Source organism: Herpailurus yagouaroundi, unplaced genomic scaffold (assembly GCF_014898765.1).
Source record: "Herpailurus yagouaroundi ecotype Mexico unplaced genomic scaffold, PumYag 29, whole genome shotgun sequence".
In the NCBI taxonomy this organism is placed as follows: domain Eukaryota; kingdom Metazoa; phylum Chordata; class Mammalia; order Carnivora; family Felidae; genus Herpailurus; species Herpailurus yagouaroundi.
Window position 1 is genome coordinate 27,434,664 of NW_024412377.1, and position 20,756 is coordinate 27,455,419.

General features: G+C 44.1%; 2 protein-coding genes across 10 annotated transcripts in view; both read left to right on the plus strand.

Annotated features, from left to right (window-relative positions):
• Positions 1 to 10,668, plus strand: part of RAI14 (retinoic acid induced 14) — a 142,303-nt gene extending 131,635 nt beyond the window's left edge. For all 4 annotated transcript variants that reach the window (XM_040495037.1, XM_040495047.1, XM_040495030.1 and 1 more), the window contains 5 exons: positions 847 to 965; positions 1,621 to 3,156; positions 4,322 to 4,471; positions 8,066 to 8,131; positions 8,727 to 10,668. In XM_040495037.1, the coding sequence (XP_040350971.1) occupies positions 847 to 965; positions 1,621 to 3,156; positions 4,322 to 4,471; positions 8,066 to 8,131; positions 8,727 to 8,804 (1,949 nt within the window). In that variant the 3' untranslated portion in view covers positions 8,805 to 10,668. The remainder of the gene's footprint in view (positions 1 to 846; positions 966 to 1,620; positions 3,157 to 4,321; positions 4,472 to 8,065; positions 8,132 to 8,726) is intronic.
• Positions 10,669 to 15,958: 5,290 nt separating this feature from the next.
• TTC23L (tetratricopeptide repeat domain 23 like) overlaps positions 15,959 to 20,756 on the plus strand; it is a 59,320-nt gene continuing 54,522 nt past the window's right edge. For 3 of the 6 annotated variants that reach the window (XR_005796822.1, XM_040495064.1, XM_040495093.1), the window contains exons 1-2: positions 15,972 to 16,463; positions 17,790 to 17,863. Coding sequence is in view for 5 of the 6 variants with exons in the window: in XM_040495064.1 (XP_040350998.1) it covers positions 17,796 to 17,863 (68 nt within the window). In the remaining variant the exon portion in view is untranslated. The other 3 variants (XM_040495076.1, XM_040495102.1, XM_040495084.1) reach the window with 3 other exon arrangements.

Below are 20,756 nucleotides of genomic sequence, written 5' to 3' on the forward strand. Positions count from 1 at the left end.
CAGTCCGTGAGTTCGAGCCCCGCGTCGGCCTCTGTGCTGACAGCTCAGAGCCTGGAGCCTGTTTCAGATTCTGTGTCTCCCTCTCTCTCTGACCCTCCCCCGTTCATACTGTCTCTCTCTGTGTCAAAAATAAATAAACATTAAAAAAAATTAAAAAAAAAAAGAAAGAAATCATGGGTCATACACCTGAAAAAGTACTTTGGGACCAGGTTATGGAGGCCTTAACCCAGACTAAGGAATCTGGAGATTAATTTTGAAAAGAGAGTGATTAAAGCACTGGAACCACAGGAATGAGCCTATCAAAGCACATTTTAGGAAGATTAGCCTGACAGTGTTAGGTAAAGCTATATGTTTACTAAGGAGAGAGACAGAGCTTTGTTATGAGGCTGTTTGCAGGGCTTCTCAGTCAGGTGATAAAGTTTAAACTAGAGTAAGGGTGGTAGGGATAAGAAGTGAACCAGATCATAGGATATTTCTAAAAGGATTCACATAAATGGCACTTACTAGGCATGATATGATATGGCAAGGTATGGTATATTAGGTATATCATAATATGTATATTAGGCAAGGTATAATACTTAATAAGGGGAATGGAAAACATATGACCAAATCCATCAGTTTTCAGATGAGCTTCTACGCATCCACACCTATGCTAGGCATACCCCAATGAGGGAACCGCAGGACCTGAGGATTTCTGTTCATCTAACCAGGGGCTTTGCTAGGGGCTTTCATTCTTCATCAGAGCCAGGAAGAAGCACTGGATTGGGTAGAAGGTGACTCGGTTAGAAGTCAGAGAAATATTAGTTTAAGAAAATATTATTTAAAATCACTTTTCTCTTTTCCAAGGTGCTGATAGCTTATTGGATATAAGTTCTGAAGCTGACCAACAAGATCTTCTTGTCCTGTTGCAAGCAAAAGTTGCTTCTCTTACCTTACACAATAAAGAATTACAAGATAAATTACAGGTAGGTACATAGATTATTACCACGAACTATCCTGTAGGGTCAAACTATTGGGTTTTTTCAGGTTAGTCAGGTGGTATTTTGTTTTAAACCTCTACATTAGTTTCTTCTTCCTTTTTAAATGTAGTTCACCTTTAGTGTTTTATAGTTTCAAATTATGTTTGTTGAGAGAGTAATTCATTAACTCTATTTCTGTAAATTGGTAAATTATATATAATTATATACTTAGTGCATTTTATATATTACTATATATACACGTTTGTGTGTGTGTATAAACAGCCATTCATTTAGTAGAGCTGATCGTTTAGCAGATTTAAGAACTTGATTGAAATAGCTATGCTAAGCCCATTGCCCCTTTTTGGCTACTGGAATAATATGAGAAGCAAAGGAAAAATTATGAGTCAGAGGCTTTAGAGCCCAAACAAATCTAGTGTTTTTGAAGTGGCAGAAATGAGCTGTCCTGAGAGAGTACAGAATAAGCTTAGTGTCATTAACCCAATTCTCATGTCCCAGACCGTGGTTTGTCATGGGGCAAAAGTACCCATAAAGGGGACGCTGCAGCTCTCCCCTATGTAAGCTTTGGATTTGTTCTCTTCTACTAGTTGCTTGCTCACCTAACCACACCTCTGGCACCATTTCATTCTTGCCTTTTTTGCAGGCCAAATCGCCCAAGGAGGCAGATGCAGACCTGAGCTTTGACTCCTACCATTCCACTCAAACTGACTTGGCCCCACCCCTGGGCAGACCTAGTGAAACCTCTCCCCCAGACTCCAAGTCATCTCCATCCGTCTTAACACATTCCTTGAGTAAATCCACTCTCGACAGCGACGGGCAAATTCAGCAACTGCAAGAGATTCTGCAGGACTTGCAGAAGAGACTAGAGAGCTCTGAAGCAGAGAAGCAGCAGCTACAGGCTGAGCTCCAGTCCAGGAGGGCCGAATTGGTGTGCGTTAACAGTGCAGAGATTTCAGAGAACGGCTCTGACCTCAGCCAGAAACTGAAAGAAACTCAGAGCAAGTACGAGGAGGCCATGAAAGAAGTCCTTAACGTGCAGAAGCAGATGAAACTGGGCCTCGTCTCGCCCGAAAGCGTGGACAGTTATTCACATCTCCGTGAGTTACGGATCACTGAGGAGGAAATAGATGTGCTAAAGCAGGATCTCCAGAACGCATTAGCTGAAAGTGAAAGAAATAAGGAGAAAGTGAGAGAGTTAGAAGAAAAACTTGTAGAGAAGGAGAAAGATTTGGGTATTAAGTCTCCCGGGGAAGAGTACGAGGAAATGAAAAGTTCATATTGCTCTGTGATTGAGAATATGAATAAGGAGAAAGCTTTTTTGTTTGAGAAATACCAAGAGGCCCAAGAAGAAATCATGAAACTAAAAGATGCCCTAAAGAGTCAGATGACACCGGAAGCCGGCGATGAAGCTGGGGATATGAAAGAGGCCATGAACAGGATGATAGATGAGCTCAACAAACAGGTAAGCGAGCTGTCCCAGCTGTACAAAGAAGCCCAGGCCGAGCTGGAGGATTACAGGAAGAGGAAATCTCTAGAAGACGTAACAGCCGAATATATCCATAAAGCGGAGCATGAGAAACTGATGCTAGTGACAAACGTGTCCAGAGCTAAGGCAGAAGAGGCATTGTCCGAAATGAAGTCTCAGTACTCAAAGGTATTGAACGAGTTGACGCAGCTCAAACAGCTGGTGGACGCACAGAAAGAGAACTCTGTCTCCATCACAGAACATTTGCAGGTGATAACCACACTGCGGGCTACCGCGAAAGAGATGGAGGAAAAAATAAGCAGTCTCAAAGAGCACCTTGCAAGCAAGGAAGGGGAAGTAGCAAAACTGGAGAAACGACTCCTGGAAGAGAAGGCCGCGATGGCCGACGCCATGGTGCCCAGGTCTGCCTACGCAAAGCTCCAGTCATCACTAGAAAGTGAAGTGAGTGTGTTGGCCTCAAAATTGAAGGAGTCTGTAAAAGAGAAAGAGAAAGCCCATTTGGAGGTCTCCCAGATTCGAAGTGAGGTCTCACAAGTGAAAAGGGAAAAGGAAAATATTCAGGCTCTCTTAAAATCCAAAGAGCAGGAAGCAAACGAACTTCGGCAACAGTTCCAGCACGCTCAGGAGGAGCTTTCAGAAATGAAGAGACAGTCGGAGAGCTCTTCCAAACTGGAGGAGGATAAAGATAAGAAGGTTGGTGAGACTCCATTGCTGTTGAGTTTCTAGTTAGCTAGACACTAGTTTCTAGTTAGCACTGGTCTCTTGTGATTGCTCAGAAGTTCTGCATGTGACTCCATCTGTCCCCATGGCCACGTTAAGATTAGTAGTTTGGACATTTATGTTGAAAAAAACAAAACAAAACACTGATCGTCGATCACTCCCCTTATATTGAAGCATTTTCACATACGTGGTGCATATTTTCCCTTTTAAAATTATTTTACAGAAGCTGTGTCAAGTGTCAGGGATCAGAAGCGAACCCACAAACTGAAAGGCATTTGTAACCCATCTTGAACTTCAACTCTTTTGGAATCCAAACAGATTCTTCCATCATATGGAAACCCAAATACTTCCAGACTTAATCCCGCTTCCCTAAGTTCCATGAGCTTTCCCCTGAGTCAGTGTTAAGAACCGCCCTCCATGGCACTCATTGTCAAAGATGTATATAGGAGGGGAAGCAGGGAATGTGGGGAGCAGGTGATTAGAGATGGGCTGAGCGTGGCTTGGCGGAAGGAGGGGAAACAAAGGGGCGGGGGGTGTAAAAAATGGTTCTGTGCCTGAATCTGCTCCATGTCCCCAGTCCTCTGGGTCAGATTTTCCAAACGGCATTGATCAGAGCACTGTTTATCATTTATTCCTTTAGTATGATGAAAATTTCAAAAAGAGCTTCCAAAGCCAAGGGGGCAGAGAGTTAGGAGGCAGAGGTCCGGTTGCGGGGAGGGGTTATGTTTACTTTAAAGCAAGATGCCCAGAGAAGTCAGGGTTCCTAGAACTCATTCCTGATTGCCCATGTCAGCACTACTGAACAAGACATAGCCGTCTCAAAATAAAGAATGCCTAAAATCCTCATTCTGATAGTACCCCCATTCACAGTAAAATAGGAAAGCATCTTCCTAGCTTTTGTTTACCCTCATGCCTCGAAGCACGGTATTGAATCTGGGGCCCTTATTTGAATATAGTGGCCTTAGAGGGCTATGTGGGTTTGCTGATTTTGCTACCTATTTCATTGTATGGGTTTTCTTTAAAAAATAAGAGAGAAATTGTTCCAAAGTCTCAAGTCCCTGAGACCAATAAGAGGCTGTGTTCGAGAACTATCCAGAATCTTGCCTACCTATTGCTGACAGTTTTCCTTTCTCGCCAGATAAATGAGATGTCAAAGGAAGTCACCAAGTTGAAGGAGGCCCTGAACAGCCTCTCGCAGCTCTCCTACTCAGCTAGCTCGTCCAAGAGGCAGAGTCAGCAGCTGGAAGGACTGCAGCAGCAGGTCAAGCAGCTACAGAGCCAGCTGGCTGTGAGTGGGCTTGTTTCTGCCTCCTGCTTGGGGGTGGGGGGGGGGGGGGGGTGGGGGTGGAGGACGAGGCAGATTACGCACCAGCTCAGCTGGGTTGGGACAGGTTGGAGTGAGAAGAGCCCCAGCCTGAAGGAGTGGCTGAGTAGCTAAAGACTTGTTTGGTGAGGGCAAGAGGAAGTGGTGGGATTTCCAGTCATCACCTGCAATGAGGTGGGTCACCTGGATCTCTGAGAGGGGGGAGGCAGCACGGTGGCACATAGGCGTCACATTGACACATCCACTAACTTTTCACCCTCTCCATTTTTTTTTTAACGTTTATTTTTTGAGAGAGGGAAAGAGAGACAGAGTGTGAGCAAGGGAGGGGCAGAGAGAGGGAGCCACAGAATCGAAAACGGTCTCCAGGCTTCCAGCTGTCAGCACAGAGCCTGACGCGGGGCTCGAACCCACAAACTGCGAGATCATGACCTGAGCTGAAGTCTGACACTTAACCGACTGAGCCACCCGGGCGCCCCACCCTCTCTCCCTTTTTTTTTGACCGCAGTCATTACTGTCTCTGGCAGTGGCAAGAACTTTTTATTAGGGCCCAGGATCTCTGGTAATTGCATATCTGCGCGTCTGAATCTGCTTATTGGCCCCTCTCTTCATTTCACCCAGGAGAGTCCTTCCATATCTGTATTCGTTTCCTGTGGCTATTGTAACAGATAACTTGGTTTAAAACAACACAAATTTGGGGCACCTGAGTGGCTCAGTTAGTTAAGTGTCTGACTCTTGATTTTGGCTCAGGTCATGATCTCACTGTACGTGAGTTTGAGCCCCGAGTGGGGCTCCATGCTGAGAGTGCTGAGCCTGCTTGGGATTCTGTGTCCCTCCCTCTCTGCCCCTCCCCTACTTGCACACTTGCTTGGGCTCTCTCTCAAACTTTTTTTTAAAAACTCCACAAATTTATGCTTTTAAAATTCTGGAGATCAATAAGTGTGAAATCAGTGTCACCAAAGTCAAAGTGTCAGCAGAGCTGGTTCCTTCTGGAAGCTCTAGGGGAGAATCCATTTCCCGGGCTTTGCTAGCTTTTAGAGGCCACCTGAATTCCTTGGCTCATGGCCCTTACCTCCACCTTTGAAGTACATCACTCCACCTCTGGTTCTATTCTCCCATCTCCTCCTTCCACCTTTGGCCTTGCTTCTCTAAGGACCCTTGTGATTATGTTTAAGAGATACCCAGATAATCAGAATAAACCTTTCGTCCATCTCAAGATCCTTAACTTAATCCTACCTACAAGGTCCTTTTACCATATAGGTAACATTCCACAGGTTCTGGGGTTTAGGGTGTGGACATCTTTGGAGGGCCAGTATTTCACCTACCACAATATTTGTTAAGGTTTTTGTTGACATGGGTAGGTTATGTTTTCCTTGTGAAATCAAGGGGTGGTTCAAGACAGATCTCTAGTTTCTGTTTACAAATAGGACCTGGATTTCATGATGTCTTCAGTATAGACTTTGATATGGGTGAATTCAGGTTTCTGCAGTCCAGACTCTGGCTGGCCACAGAGTATAAAACCAGCTTTTTTGTGTTATCATCTCTCGCAGCAAAGGAATGATCAGGGGAGAAGAAGATGCTCCCTATTGTGTTCTGCAGGTCATTTTTCTCATAAAGTGGTTATCACAGACTTATAGGTAAAGTGCTGATGGTTTATACAATTATTTTAAAATTTTCAATGTTTAATGAGCTCTTACGTATCAATATTATATAAGGTTCTGGTGGTATAAAAGTGAGTAAGACACAGTCCCTGTCTTCACTGAATTTATACTTTAATATAATGGCTCTCCATATTCTCTGTGTGGTAAGCACCAACTGATAGATGCCCAGCATGCTCTGGGCATACAGAAGAAGTGTCTCGAAAGGCTTCCTGCAGGAAGTGATGCTCATGCTGAATCTCAAGGGGATAGGGAAGAGGCAGCAAGGACTGAGATGTGGGATTTAGATGGCCCTTGGCAGCCGTGGCAAGGACAGTCAGAGTGGGGTGGTAGGGTGGGATCGGGACCCCCGTAGGCTGCCCGAGAGAAGTGACCGGGTAACTAGGAATCTGATGGGGCTGAAGAACCACAGCAAGAGGCAGGAAAGGCTACAGCACATTTGCTAGAAAGGTAGATGGTGATCAGAAGGTGAGGTGCTTTCATTTGATTTCAGAGGTAATGACAGAGGCAGGGCTGTGACTGTGAGTATGTGTGGCCGGGAGGAGGAGGAGAAGGAAGAGGAGGTGGAGGAAGAGGAGGAGGAGGAGGAGGAGGAGGAGGTCGTCCCTGGGGAAATGAGAGGCCAAAGTGTCACGTGGCACATGCATGTGGATGTTGTGGCCAACCAAATGATGACAGAAACAGAGATGGAAAGGAGGGTGATGATCAGAAGATGAAGTTTTAAGTGACTGAGTGGAAGTGTGCAAAAGATGGGAGGAAACAACACAGAAAAAGGTACTAAGCACACCTTCTAATGGTGTGAACTTCAAGGGACTGAGGTTTCATAGGTTGTCCTTGAATAGGAAGGACAGCTCATGTTCTGACACTCATAGGAAAGAGGTGAGAAGGGTATTGATGGACTTTTGTAGATTTTTAAAAAATGTTTATTTGTTTTTGAGAGAGGGTGAGCAGGAGAGGGGCAGAGAGGGGGGGACAGAGTATCTGAAGCGGGCTCTGTGCTGACAGAAGTGAGCCCGATGCGGGGCTCGACTCCACGAACCATGAGGTCAAGAACTGAGCCAAAGTCGGACACTCAACCAACTAAGCCACCCAGGCACCCCTGTAGATTTTTGGAGTGATCTATATAGGATCAATTTTTATCATGAAATTGTAGGAAAACCATCTTAGAAGAGGTCAGAGCTAAGATTTTTGAAATCGTCACTGAGGGGAACTGCAACAGTAGCTCCACAAGGAGAAATAAAAGCATCAACAGCTGTACTGAGGAACATACAGCGATTTGGGATTGGTGCCACCACCCTGTTCATCACCATTGACACCTAAATAATTGAACTCCCTGGGGGGCTCTAGGACTGGCTATTTCGTGAGAGATCAACAACTCCTTTTAAAAGACTAGATTTTAAAAATTAAAGTAATGAATACTTGGTTATTGTAGAAAAGTTGGAAAATACAGAAAACTCTGGAAAATTTCTGTAAATAAAAATTGCCCATAATTCAACCACTCAGAGATAGTCATTTTTTTGCATTCAGTATGTTTCTTTGCACCATTTATTTTGTGTGAATGTATCTGTGTATTTGCACAAGTATGTATACGTATGTTTTTTGCAACAAATGTGGGATTATATAATAACTAGTTTTTAAGTGAATTTTCTTCTAGAGTTGTATCAAAATATGAAATAGGTAGATTTTCTCCCCCTAAGAATATTGACAGATCTTTCTCTAAGAATTTTGACGAGTGTTCAGAAATCTACATTCCAGTGAGCCCACAACAATTTTTAAGTCCTCATATGCCAGCATTTGGTGGAGGAAGTCAATTGGGTGGTAGCATTTGGCCACAGCTTTCTTACCGTTTTTTGTTTTTGTTCTGTTAAGGTCTGCTAAACAGTGTCAAATTGTCTCTTTCTAGGACTGCAAGAAACAACACCAGGAGGTGATATCTGTTTACCGAATGCATCTTCTGTATGCTGTGCAGGTATGATAACAGCCTATGAAGTACCTGGGCATCCTAAAGAAATACCACAGCGGATGTCACCCCAGCTCCCGTCACTAAGCCAGTAGAACAAATGAAAAGTCGAGGAGAATCTTTTACATTGAGAAGCTTTAAAACGCCTTTTGCGTTGCTTTGGATTTGTCAGGAGCCCTGTGCCGTTTACGGAGAACAGCCTCATCCTCTGTTGAGGAATGAAGGAGGATGTGGCTGCTACCCCCACCAGGGGGAGGAACCCAGGCTTGCTTTCTCAGGCGTGCCAATGTTCTCAGCCGGCAGCACTGTCTCACCCCACGACTGTTGGCGGCTTGGCCGGCGGGGCTCACATTTGCAGCTGAGACCCAGAAACCCTTTGCTGGCGGCTCTAGCACACCCAGCCTCCTCATCCTCCAGAGAGACAAGAGCAAGGCCCGCTCTCTCAGTCCCTCCTAGAAACGTCAGAATCAGTAGGGCTGACGTTCCTTTGGAAGATCCGGGGGAAAGCCAAGGGCTTCATGTCAGCCGGCCATCGCGTTCCCTGGGGAAGACCGCCAGGACTGACCTTAAGTTCTAATGATTGTCTTGTGTTTGAATTCCTTAGGGCCAGATGGATGAAGATGTCCAGAAAGTACTGAAGCAGATCCTTACCATGTGTAAAAACCAGTCCCAGAAGAAGTAGAATGGATTCCGTGGCAGGACACTGCCCCCTTGTTGTCCATCTTTGTGTTAGATCCGGAGTTGTCGGCAACCACTGCCATTGTTCTCACTCGCGGTATGCACCGTGGCCCAGCCTAGCTTTTTCCCTTTCCTAAGGCAGCTTTCTTAGGACTGGGTCCGGGAGAGGGCTGTGCTCCCCAGAGCTGCTTAGAGACTTGAGAGCAGCACAAGTGAAATGCCCTGGCGTCCCTTCAGATTCCAGAGCCGGAATCTGGAACCAGGGGTCTGGTCCTGGTCCTGGTCCTGGCGCTGGTGGGTGGGCACCTGCTGTGGGACCCGACCAGCTGAGGGGCTTTGTCATCACTGAGCAATATGTTGAGACCTCCCCGCTCAGCGAACGTTGCTTTAGTTCCTACACTCAGGCGGTGTCAGTCAGCACCCGAGAGGCCCTTTGCCTTTGGTTTCCAAGCCCAAAACAGGATTTAACTTCTGACCAAAATAGTATGGCACTCGTTATGTGGTGCATACTTAAGAGCCTTTATCATGACATCCTGTGGACGTAAAACATGAATCCCATCATTTCCCCCCCCTCTGCCTTATATAGCTCATCACCCTGCTTGTTAGTCTCAGAGTTTGATGAGCACTCTTAACTAAAATACGAAGTTGAAAAACAAAAGCAAGTTGTCCTTAGAAATTCTTTTGAAGCAAATCGTTGACATATTGCAAATCTTCTATGCAAACTTGCCTCCTGTTATCCGTGAAGCTCAGGAATCCAAACATTCATTGTTTCAACAAGGGACAGTAAACTGCGTGTTTACAGCCAAAAAAAAAAAAAAAAAAATGCCTCATAGTTCTTAACCTCAGTTTTTTAAAAGTGTTTCTTTCTCTACAATATTTTTATTGGCTCTTAAAGATGTTTTCATAGCTAAACCCCTAAATGAGTGAAATTTACATTAGACTCTATTAACAAAGTATTTTTAGATAACCATGCTTATGACTTTTTTAAAGCATAACTTTTTCCTCAGAGTTTGCAGCGATAGCCAAGGTAGTTATGTATTCCCTTTCCAAACTCTACACGAGCTGCCACTGGCCCCCTAGCCTCTCTGCCATCGTGTCCTCACAACTGTAGCACATTTCTGAATATAGAAAATCTTCCTTTTACCCACTGAGTATTTTTGAATACCCCAGCTCTACCAGCACCCATAAATGATCTCTTGGAAGGACTGTTAGCCAATCACTTTTCCACCTTTGAAACCAGAATCCTAACATGGTACACATACATGATGGTGCATAGCAAAGGTCGTGGGGGCAAATACTTCTGTTCCCTTGACTTTCAGGTTAAAAACGTTTCGAACTTGCTTGCAGCTTCCTTATGGCATTGTTTTTGTTGAGAGATGTAAGCTGAATACAGACGTATCCAAAGTATATAACACAAAGCGTAGGCCTGCTCTGACGGGGTCCACAGAACACAGGGTGCCTGGGCGCACAGGGTGATGGGCTATATTGGAGGATGTGCTCATCTGTATTGGATGAGGACCAACGACCACAAAGCAGAAACGGCTTTCAAGCTTGGTGTTCCTTTTCTTAAGTTGTTTATACTTCACCAATTTCGAAAATGCTCCAAAGAAATGTGAAAGGACCTTTTGTCACAGCACTTAAGAAAATACAAACAACCCCCCCCACCCCCACACAAATGCTGCAGAGTATAAAACTTGAGACATTTTGTAGGACGCCTGACAAAGTGTAGCCTTTTATCTTGTTTCAGGATGCGTATTTATTATAAGTACTCTGGTTAAATATTGAAAAGTTATATGCTGTAGTTTAGCATTTTGCCTTTGTAATTTACAGAAGGTATTGCAGAAAATAAACTTTTGTTTCATTTTGCACCTCTGTTGACTTTTGGTGCCTTCATAAGCATATGTGTATGGCTTCTTAGGATCAGGTCAGAGGCATTGGGTATGATGGTGCTTTCCACCCCAAGTCACACTCAGTGGCTGCCAGTGGTCCACGGTCTCTCGCTGTCACCTCATTTCCATCTCCTAGCATCTTTAATGTCGGACTCTGACACCCCCCCCTTCCACTTTAGAAGACCCCTCCGATTACATCACACCCACCCAGATAACCCAGGGAAATCCTTATTTAAGGTCAGCTGATTAGCAGCTCAGCCCCAAGCATCAGCCACTTGTGGGCAGCGGCATCATGGTTCTTCAATTCAAAATTGCCCCTCAGTTGTCTGTTCTCTTTTTAACTATTTAAAAAAAATTTTTTAATGTTTATTTTTGAAGGATAGAGAGAGCGTGAGCAGGAGAGGGGCAGAGAGAGAGGGAGACACAGAATCTGAAACAGTCTCCAGGCTCTGAGCTGTGGGTACAAAGCCTGACACAGGGCTCAAACCATGAGATCATGACCTGAGCCGAAGTGGGACAATTCACCAACTGAGCCACCCAGGTACCCTAAACTATTTAAAATCTTCCATTAGATTGGTCGTTTCTCTTCTTACAAGAAAAAAAAAAGATACGTAAAATATCTTGGAGAAATACCGTTCCCTATCACACATTTCTTTTTAACTGTTGCATAATATTTCATAGTTCGATGGTGCTGTATTTTTATTAGTTCCTCATTGATGCTTCCAGAATTTTACAGCCCTAAAAATGACGTGATGACTGTCCTATATATAAATGTCTTCATGTACACATGTGAGGACTATTTGGGTAATTTTCAAATTGCCTATTTTCACAATAGCTTCCATCATGTGATACAAGAATGCAGAGAACAAAAGTAGAATGGCGTATGCATCATCATAGCGTGTGTGAGAAAGAATGGCCTTTTTCTTCACACTGGTTGAATAAGACTCGTCGTTTTGTTTTCCTTATGGAAACTTGAAGACAGACTGCAAAGCCTTTAATAATTAAACCCACCCAACTTAAGATAAACACATAATACACTGTGTGGGGGAAATGTTCCCAGGACGTGTTGAAGCACAACCTTGCGCAACGTGGCATAACTGTGGAATGCTGGGTGCTGACAGCAGCAGAAACACTCTCCAGCAAAGATGGGGATGATGCTTTCTGAGCAGTTAAAAGGCAGGCTGCAAAACTAAGCGGGGGCTGGGAAAAGCAACAGACCAAGGCATTCACAGAGTGGCAATTTCTGTTCAGCTTTGGGCAAAGAATTCAAGCGTGAGAGTTGCATATTTGTGAAACAATCAAAGGACAAGAGCTCAACTGTGATGGCTGCCATGAGTAAGCCATAGGAGCCTGTCGGTTGAGAGAGCAATCAAAGTGGGTTTCAGCAGATGGAAAAGCTCCTCTGAAGAGGAAGAGATAGAGGTGAGTGGAAGGGAAGACATCCCTGCACATTCATTATAAACCAAGCTCAGGGCGCCTGGGTGGCGCAGTCGGTTAAGCGTCCGACTTCAGCCAGGTCACGATCTCGCGGTCTGTGAGTTCGAGCCCCGCGTCGGGCTCTGGGCTGATGGCTCAGAGCCTGGACCCTGTTTCTGATTCTGTGTCTCCCTCTCTCTCTGCCCCTCCCCCGTTCATGCTCTGTCTCTCTCTGTCCCAAAAAAATAAATAAACGTTAAAAAAAAAAAATTTATAAACCAAGCCCTACCATGGGAAGAAACCGTATATTCAAGTACTGTGACTAGATGTACTAGATTATAAATGGAAGATGTGTAGGGGAGAGAAAGGAACAAGACACAGCCAAATACTGTAAGATTTTAACGGGAGAAGTAGCGCGGGTTCCCTTTGTGTGACCTCTGGATGTTTTCAAACATATGCAAATTAAGTCAGGTTAAACACACTGAGTAGGCAAAATAGTGGACCTCCCCCCTAAGAGGTCTATGTCCTGATTCCTGGAATATGTGAATATTTTATGTAATATGGCAAAGAAAAATTAAATTGGCAGAATTAAGATTGCTAATCAGCTGGGTTTCAATAACATTGTCCTGGGCTCCATGGTGGGGCTGACTTAGTCAGAAGGGTCTGTTAAAGTGGAAGGAGTCAAGAGTCAGAGATTTAAAGATGCTGCCCCGGGGGTGGCTGGGTGGCCCAGTCAGTTAAGCATCTGACTCTTGCTTTCGGCTCAGGTCATGATCTCATGGTTTATGAATCTGAGCGCCCACGTTGGGCTCCGTGCTCACGGTGCAGAGCCTGCTTGAGAACCTCTCTCCCCCTCTCTGCCCTGCCCCCTACTCGTGCGCTCTCTCTCTCTGAATAAACAAACATTAAAATAAAGATGCTGTGCTGCTGGCTCTGAGGGTGGAGGCTGAAGCCACAAACCAAGGAACGCAAGTGGTCTCTAGAAGCTGGAAAAGGCAAGAAAACACGATTCTCCCGAAAGCCCCTAGAAAGACCCAGCCTCGTTTACACCTTGTCTCTAGCCCAGTGACAGCCACTGCAGACTTCTGACCTCCAGAACCATGACATAATAGACTTGTGTTGTTTTAAGCCAATAAATTTGTTGTGATTTGTTACAGCAGTGATAGGGAACTGATATGCATACTGAGGAGCTAGAATCTCTGCTACTGGAGAGTTCCGCAAGATGACTCCAGGCTTCTTAAATATTGCAGAGCACTGATAATAAGCCAGGCACTTTGTTGAGTGCCAAAGGCTCAGTGGTGAACGTAACACCTCCCGCTCACAAGGAACTCACAACTGATCAGACCGGGGCCTGCCACCTGGTAGGGATTCAGTATTCACTGGGTGGGTGGATATTTAGATGAATGAATTGTCTAGAAGGCCCTGCAATGCTCTGCTCTTTCGAGGACCCATTCTTCAGCCTCCTCATTCTTAATTGCCATTTTGCTCTTCCTTGAACCCACCAAACTTGCTCCTGCCTCAGGGCCTTTGTACTTGCTGTTATCTTAAAATGTTCTTCTGACATTTGTATTATTTCTCCTTTATTTCCTCTGCTCAATGCCACCTTGTCAGAGAGGCCCTCCTTAACTACTAGCACAATCTATATGTCCTCATCACTTTCTAGATCCTTTATCTGACTATTTTTCTCCATACAATTTGTCACTTTCATGTAATGTGGTTCACCCAGTTGAGGGAGGAGGGGAGTCCTAAAATCCAGCCCACCCTCTAGTCCCAAAGCTTAACCACTTAACAGGGGGCCTGAGTCTGGATGAAGGAAGAGGCTTTTTTTTTTTTTTTTTTAATTCTAATTCACACAAAATTGTTGCCTATTCCCTCAGCTCTGTGTCTTTTTCTAACCTGCAGAGACATCAGACTATTTACTAATAGCCCTGTTTTTCTTTACCTAGTAGAATAGAAGCTCCAAGACAGCAAAATCTTTGTCTATTTATTTGCTATTGCTTCCCTAACGCTTAGAACAGTATTGGGCACAGAATAGGTTTCTTCAATATGCATTTTTTTTTTCTGAGTGGATGGACAGATGCATGGAGACTGTGAGAAACTTAGAGAGTGCCAATATAATGGTGTCAAGAGGAGATTATGGATGGGATAGTGTGGGAGCTCAGAAGTAAGGTCTCTAACCCATTCTAGAGAGAACAGATGTGTTTTAAGAAATTATACAAAGGGAAATCTTATTTGCATTTCCTGTCCTTAAGTTTCACAGTCTTTGAAGTTGAAATAATTAGGAGTTAATCATGGTTTATTTGGGGATGGAAGAATCTGGAAGGACCCTGTGCACATGCTTCCTCTGTGTGATTCTGTAACAGCGATGCTTGTTCAGGATCAAGGGAGGGACCGTGAGCCAACACACTGAAAGCAATGTCTGCCCAGATTACTAGCACCGCATTTCAGTTACTGAACAAAGTTTCAGCACATTTACCCGTGACTAAGGTTTACATTTGGGGACAGGGTGAAGATGGCAAGGAAAGAAAAAAACCACACACAGGTTTGACCTGTGTCTTTAACCTTCTTTTAATTTAACCTTCTGAGTCTTTAACCTTCTTTTAATTTTACAGATGAACTACTTCTGGTCAGAGCTAATTAAATGGAGGTAGAACCAGAGTGTCATTCTTAAAATGGGAATTCAGTGCCTGTTCTGGTACCTCACTTCCCTTCACCACGATGGGCAAAAGCCAGGGTTCAGGAAGGAGAAGTTACACTTAATACACTGAGAGACAAACTCCCAGCCAATTCCCAGAATGACAGAACATTAAAACCTTTCAATTTGATGAAGACCAACTTAACGGTAAGGGAAATGAGAATTAGAGAACAGGAAACCAGTTCTTCCTTTTTATCCTCATATATGTTAAATACTGTTCATAGTAACAAATACTCTTCTTGCATAGAAAATCGAGACCCAGGGGCTGTGATTTGCCCCAGGCCACACGGAGTCAAAACCAGATAGGGGAAATCTTGAAGCTAGTTCATTGCTCTCATCCTTGTTCCATGTTGGGAGATCTCTTAAGAGACAGAATAAAGGGGGTGGGCTCTTTCTAAAATTTTGACTCAGGATCTTGAGCCAACAGTTTTAAACCTTAAGTTAAAAGGCTGTCCAGGTTTTCCTTAAGAGATACTTAAGCAAACTCATTTAAACAGCTCCTCCAACCTATCTTGGTTGGTCTCTCTTGGCAGTCTTGGATCCGTAGCAATTAAACTTCATCCTCCGAACTGGAAAGAACAAACACCGAATCTAAACACCACCTGTGAAGTTCTTAGTAAATGTTTTCCTTCTCTCCCTACCGAGCCTGCTTTTTTGGAAATGAGGACACATCACCTTCAGCTTGACTTGCCATGGGTCCCTCGTTTATTGTAGGGTTCGTGATCATACTCTTATACACAAGGCTACAGGGCCGGTGCTGTTCCTTCAGGTACTAGCCACAAGCGCCCCTGCACCTGTCAGATCTGAATTATTGTTACTGTGTATGTCAGGCCACTGAAGAGGAGCGGTGGTATACGAACATGTGCTGCATAAATCAGGGCTGTGTGGTGTTTGCCAAATGTGCCCCACCCCCTCGAAAATGTTCCCGGAACTGCTAATCATTAGCAGAATTAGTGGCCCATTGCTTAAACTACTCATTTCCTGCACTCCGCGTTCCTGATCAAGCATGGCTCAAATCTCACCGGGAGAGGCAACACAGACGGTGCCGACACCGTCAGTAGTCATACCTGAGCCTTTTCTCTCCGCTCCCGGAGAGCCAGAACACCGGGGGGACGGAGGGGGTGCAGGGGGCGCGCAGGGGGGCGCCCATACAGCCGGGTACACAGTACACTACTGCTTTACGTAGGTAGGGTCGTGGAACCCGGCGCTCTCTTCCATCCTCCGGTGGGATTTCTCTCCTCTTCCCGCATCTTCAACCCTGACAGGTAAAGTCCCTTCGAGAAAAACACTGGTGACGTTTCCGCTGCAGCTGAGGGAAGTTTTGAAGGCAAGCCTGAGGCTGTGCGAGTCGCGCCCGGACAAAACAAAAAAGACCGGAAAGCCCAGGTTGGCCCCAGCGGCCCTGAATTTTCCGGGGCCGGAAGTTCCCTGCGTGGCTGTGGCTACAGGCGCCGACGCTCCCGGCTCTGTCGGCGGCGTTCCGTTCCCATGGCAACCCCATTGTCTTCCGAGACGGAACCTGGGCTGCTGGCGCGCCAGACGGACCTCTCAGGGTCTCGCTTCCGCCAGGCACCTTTGCGGCGCTCTGAACGAGGTCCGCCGAGGCCTGGACGCTGACGCCGCTGGAGGAAGCTGAGCTCGCCGGCTGAGGGAGACGAGAAGGGTAGTTCCGGGGCGTGGCTTCTCCGCCCTCGGCCGGGTCGGGGCTCAACCCCTCCTTTGCGGCGCCCGGCGTGTGCTTTTCCTCGTGGAACCTCTGCGGCGGGGACACCGCCCGCCAGAAAGAAGCCTTGGGATGCTCGCCTGGGGCTCGGGATGTGGCGTCAGGGTTTACGAAATTGCGGGGAGAGAAGAAAGGGTTTTGCGTTTGAGAGAGGCGCCAAAGTTTGGTGTTATAATTTATTCAGGGACGTATGGTACCTCGTTGAACAGAACTCAGCAGTTTGAGAACTCACAACTCCTCGCCCTGGCCATAGTTTTGAAAGTCGAGATTAGAAAGAGAAATTAATGAAGTTTCCTTCTGGTTTTTGGATTGTGGACGTTCCGGAGCCTGAGTCAGAGAGAGCTGCTCAGGGCTCAGGTGGGAATGAGTGACCTTCTGCAGGTTGAAATGAGGAGCGACTTGGCGGGTGTTAATGTTCAGTACAAAACCGTGCATTCGATTTGGATTTAAGCGATGGGGAGAGCCATGAGAATTGAATTTCACAAATCATTATCAATCGGGTTTTTGCCACGAGTTTTCAACCATTTCCCCCCATCAGCTAACGACAATACCAAAATAGACGCGTGTGTGTTCCTTAACTGGGACTTCCTATTAAATAGTGGGAATGCCCTAGGGACAAGAAGAATTAACCGATAAACTGGCTATATCTCATTTAATACTGAAAGCCGCTCCTTTGCTTGCATCCATCTTGCAAAAACAATATCAGACTTGAGCAGAACATAGTTTTGATGATTCAGGAGCTGTAAATGCACTGGCTTTAAGGGGGCAAGAAAAAGTCAGGGATTTTGGAGGTACTATGGAGTAGAAATTAGAGGAAAGAACTTTTGGGGTGCCTGGGTGGCTCAGTCGGTTAAGCGTCCCACATCCACTCAGGTTATCTCACAGTTTGTGAGTTCAAGCCCCGCGTCAGGCTCTGTGCTGACAGCCTGGAGTCTGCTTCGGATTCTGTGTCTCCTTCTATCTCTGCCCTTCCCCCACTTGTGCTCTGTCTCTCAAAAATAAATAAATAAATAAATAAATAAATAAATAAATAAATAAATAAATGTATGTAGAGGAAAGAACTTTAATTCAGAGGTTTAATTTGACAAATGTCTTTAATTTCTGCTTTCCAGGTGTCTCTATGCATGAGTGTGTATAGTCTATTTTTGCATTTCAGATGGGTTATATATTTAGGCAGTTTCAGTTTGATGTTAACAGCATCCAACAGAGGGAAAATAGGATAGCTTTTTTTCCCCAAAGCCGACCTCACCTGTGATTCTTGGTAGGAAGAAGATGCAAGCCCGCCCCATCCGCATTCCAACCGTCAGCAATGACACGGACTGGGACTTCTGCTTCCACTTGTAAGTAGCTCAGAACCTTGACATCACACTCAGTCACTGGCCTGGAACACAGGGATCTCCCACTTCAGGCAAACCTGGGGTGAGGAGCTTTGAGCGCCTGTTATATAGAAGAGAAGGTTGAAGTTCTGTGATGTGTTTTAATTACGATTCTGCTCTAAGATCCATTTGTATTTGTGCAACCTGTGCAAGAAGGAAAATAATTTTTTCCTAACCTATTTTTTACAGATAGGTTAATTATAATTGTAACAAGATTGATAAAGTCATGGAGAATTCAGTATAACAGAGTTAATGAGCAAATTAAAATTGTGTTGTGAAATAGACAATAAGTAAATTAAACTTTCACATCATAATAGCTAATACTTATTGAGCAAATACTATGTGCCAGGCACTGTTCTAAGTGCTTCTGTATATTAACTCATCTAACTCCCAACGTCCCTGTAAGGGTGGTGCTATTACACTATTATAATTTCGTAGCTAAGGAGTATGAATCGAAAACAGGTTCGGGAATTTGCCCAACACGGAGCTAGTGATTTAAACTAAGCGGTCTGACTCCAGAGTCAATTCTTGAACCATTCCTTTGTACCAAGAGTTCCCAACCTTGGCATTGCTGACATTTTGGGGTGGATAACTCTTTGTTGTGTGGGCCTGACCTGTACACTGTAGGATGTTTAGCAGCATTCCTGGTCTCCACCCACTAGATGCCAGTAGCACCGTCCCAGTAGTGAAAAGCTGAAATACCTCCAGAGGTTGCCAAATCTCCCCTAGGGGAAATGTCACCCTTGGTTGAGAACCATTGCTCTATGCCAATGCTATCAAATAGAAATATAATGCAAGTCATAAATGCCAGCCACATAGATAATTTAAAATTTTCCAGTAGCCGTACTAAAAAACAAAAAAGAAATAGGTAAATTGAAGTTTAATAGGATGTTTATCTTAATGTATCCAAAGTATTTTATGAAATAACTAATGAAATATTTTATATGTTTTCTTCAAACTAAGTCTTTGAAATTCAGTGTGTATTTTACACTCATAGCACATCTCAGTTCAGGCTAGCCACATTTCATATGCTTAGTAGCCACATGTGACAAGTGGTTAATAGCTTAGTAATTCTGTCCCTCCTCATGAAATATCTTGAGGTTAAGGTTTATGTAATTTTTTTATTTAATATAAAAATTGAAATTAAGGTATAGAGTTCATAGTAGAGTATCTTGGAAGGAATCAGATAATTCACATTTATTATTACTAGTCAGAATTCATATTTATTATGGCAACATATAGAATAAGTTACAAACCTGGCAAGGCAGACCTTTCATCCAACCTGCCTCTTCTTATTTATTGACTTTTATTTTACCTTTCAAGGTATATGACTGGCCAGTATTCTCCAGGCGTTTTATCTCTCATGACAAGATGTTTAATCCAAAGCCAGTTTAAGGTTTTGCATTCTCATTTGTCAAGACCTCGATGTTTCTCCTTCCTTTGAGGTCCCTGCTGTTCAAGCTTACTGCCTTTGGTCTCGGCTTAATTTCACTGAAGGGTGAACTTCAAATATTTAGGGCGTGGGTCACCTGGGTGGCTCAGTTGGTTAAGCATCCGACTCCGGCTCAGGTCATGATCTCATGGTTCCTGAGCTCGAGCCCCACATTGGGCTCTGTGCTGACAGCTCAGAGGCTGGAGCTGCTTCAGATTCTGTCTCTTTCTCTCTCTCTCTCTCTCTCTCTGCCCCTCCCCCACTCACACTTGGTCTGTCTCTCCAAAATGAATAAATGTTAAAAAAAATTAATAAAAATAAATAAAATAAAATAAAATATTTAGGGCTTATAATTTTTAAGATCCATAATTGACAATCTCTTTGGTGACCCTGATATATTGAACTTCTGCTCCAGATCTGTGAAGTATGCAGCCTAAGCAAAATCTTCTACTGAGGGACTAAATTTTCTTTTATTTTTCTTGACTCACGATCTCTTGCCGCAGATTCCCTCTATCTTCAGTATTTTTCAAGTATCCTAAAGACTACCGTTTCTCTTTTCATTCATTTGTTCATCCTTTAACAAGCCATTCATTATTTGTTGTTACTGTAAGCCAGGTGTCAGGGTTTCAGAAACAAATGAGATTTAGCCCTGGCTCTGGTGGAGTTTATTTGCTAGAAAGTGAAGACTCAGAAACAAAACAAATTTTGAAAATGAGACTATAATGTGATTTGCAGTATAGTAGAAATTTGGAGGAAATTTTTGCAAGCCCTTCTGCTTACTACTCCAGTGCAAGACTCCAGCAGAGGTGACGCCTGAGTTGGGTCTTGAAGGAGGAGTATGGAATTCACTAGGCAGAGAGGAGGGAAATGTGGCACCTACCTTCTGATCACATTACATCAGCCATGTTCTCTGGCTTTTCCATTGAGTTTGTGTGTCTTCTGAAAGCACACTTCTGTTTCTTGCCTGAAGAAATGTTGCTCTCCTATCCACTTGACCTGGTTTGCTCATATACCTCTGGGTAGGTTATTTAGAACAGGAAGTCTGGATGGATATTAACATCTCATTTTTCAAACCTAATGTGAAAGATTACACTTGACATTTGTTTTTCTTTCTGTGTTTTCCTTTTTTTTTTTTTTTTTACAGTGAACATTCATTACTTATCAGTGGAAAAGGAAGATAAATTTTATTCTTAAAACTATATAGGGGTTGAATTTTTAAAAGCTATTGTGAATACAAAAGTGATTCTTTTGGGGGACTTGTTTATAATTAATTGAACATTCTGTTGTTGCACTTGAGATTTTAGAATTCCATTTGTTCTGGATCACTTTGATTTTTCTGGCCATGTTAGGACATGGTTATGTCTTTGGTGTGTATAAGATTAACTCTTGACTTTTATCTTTACCGTTTCCAATCACCCATTCATA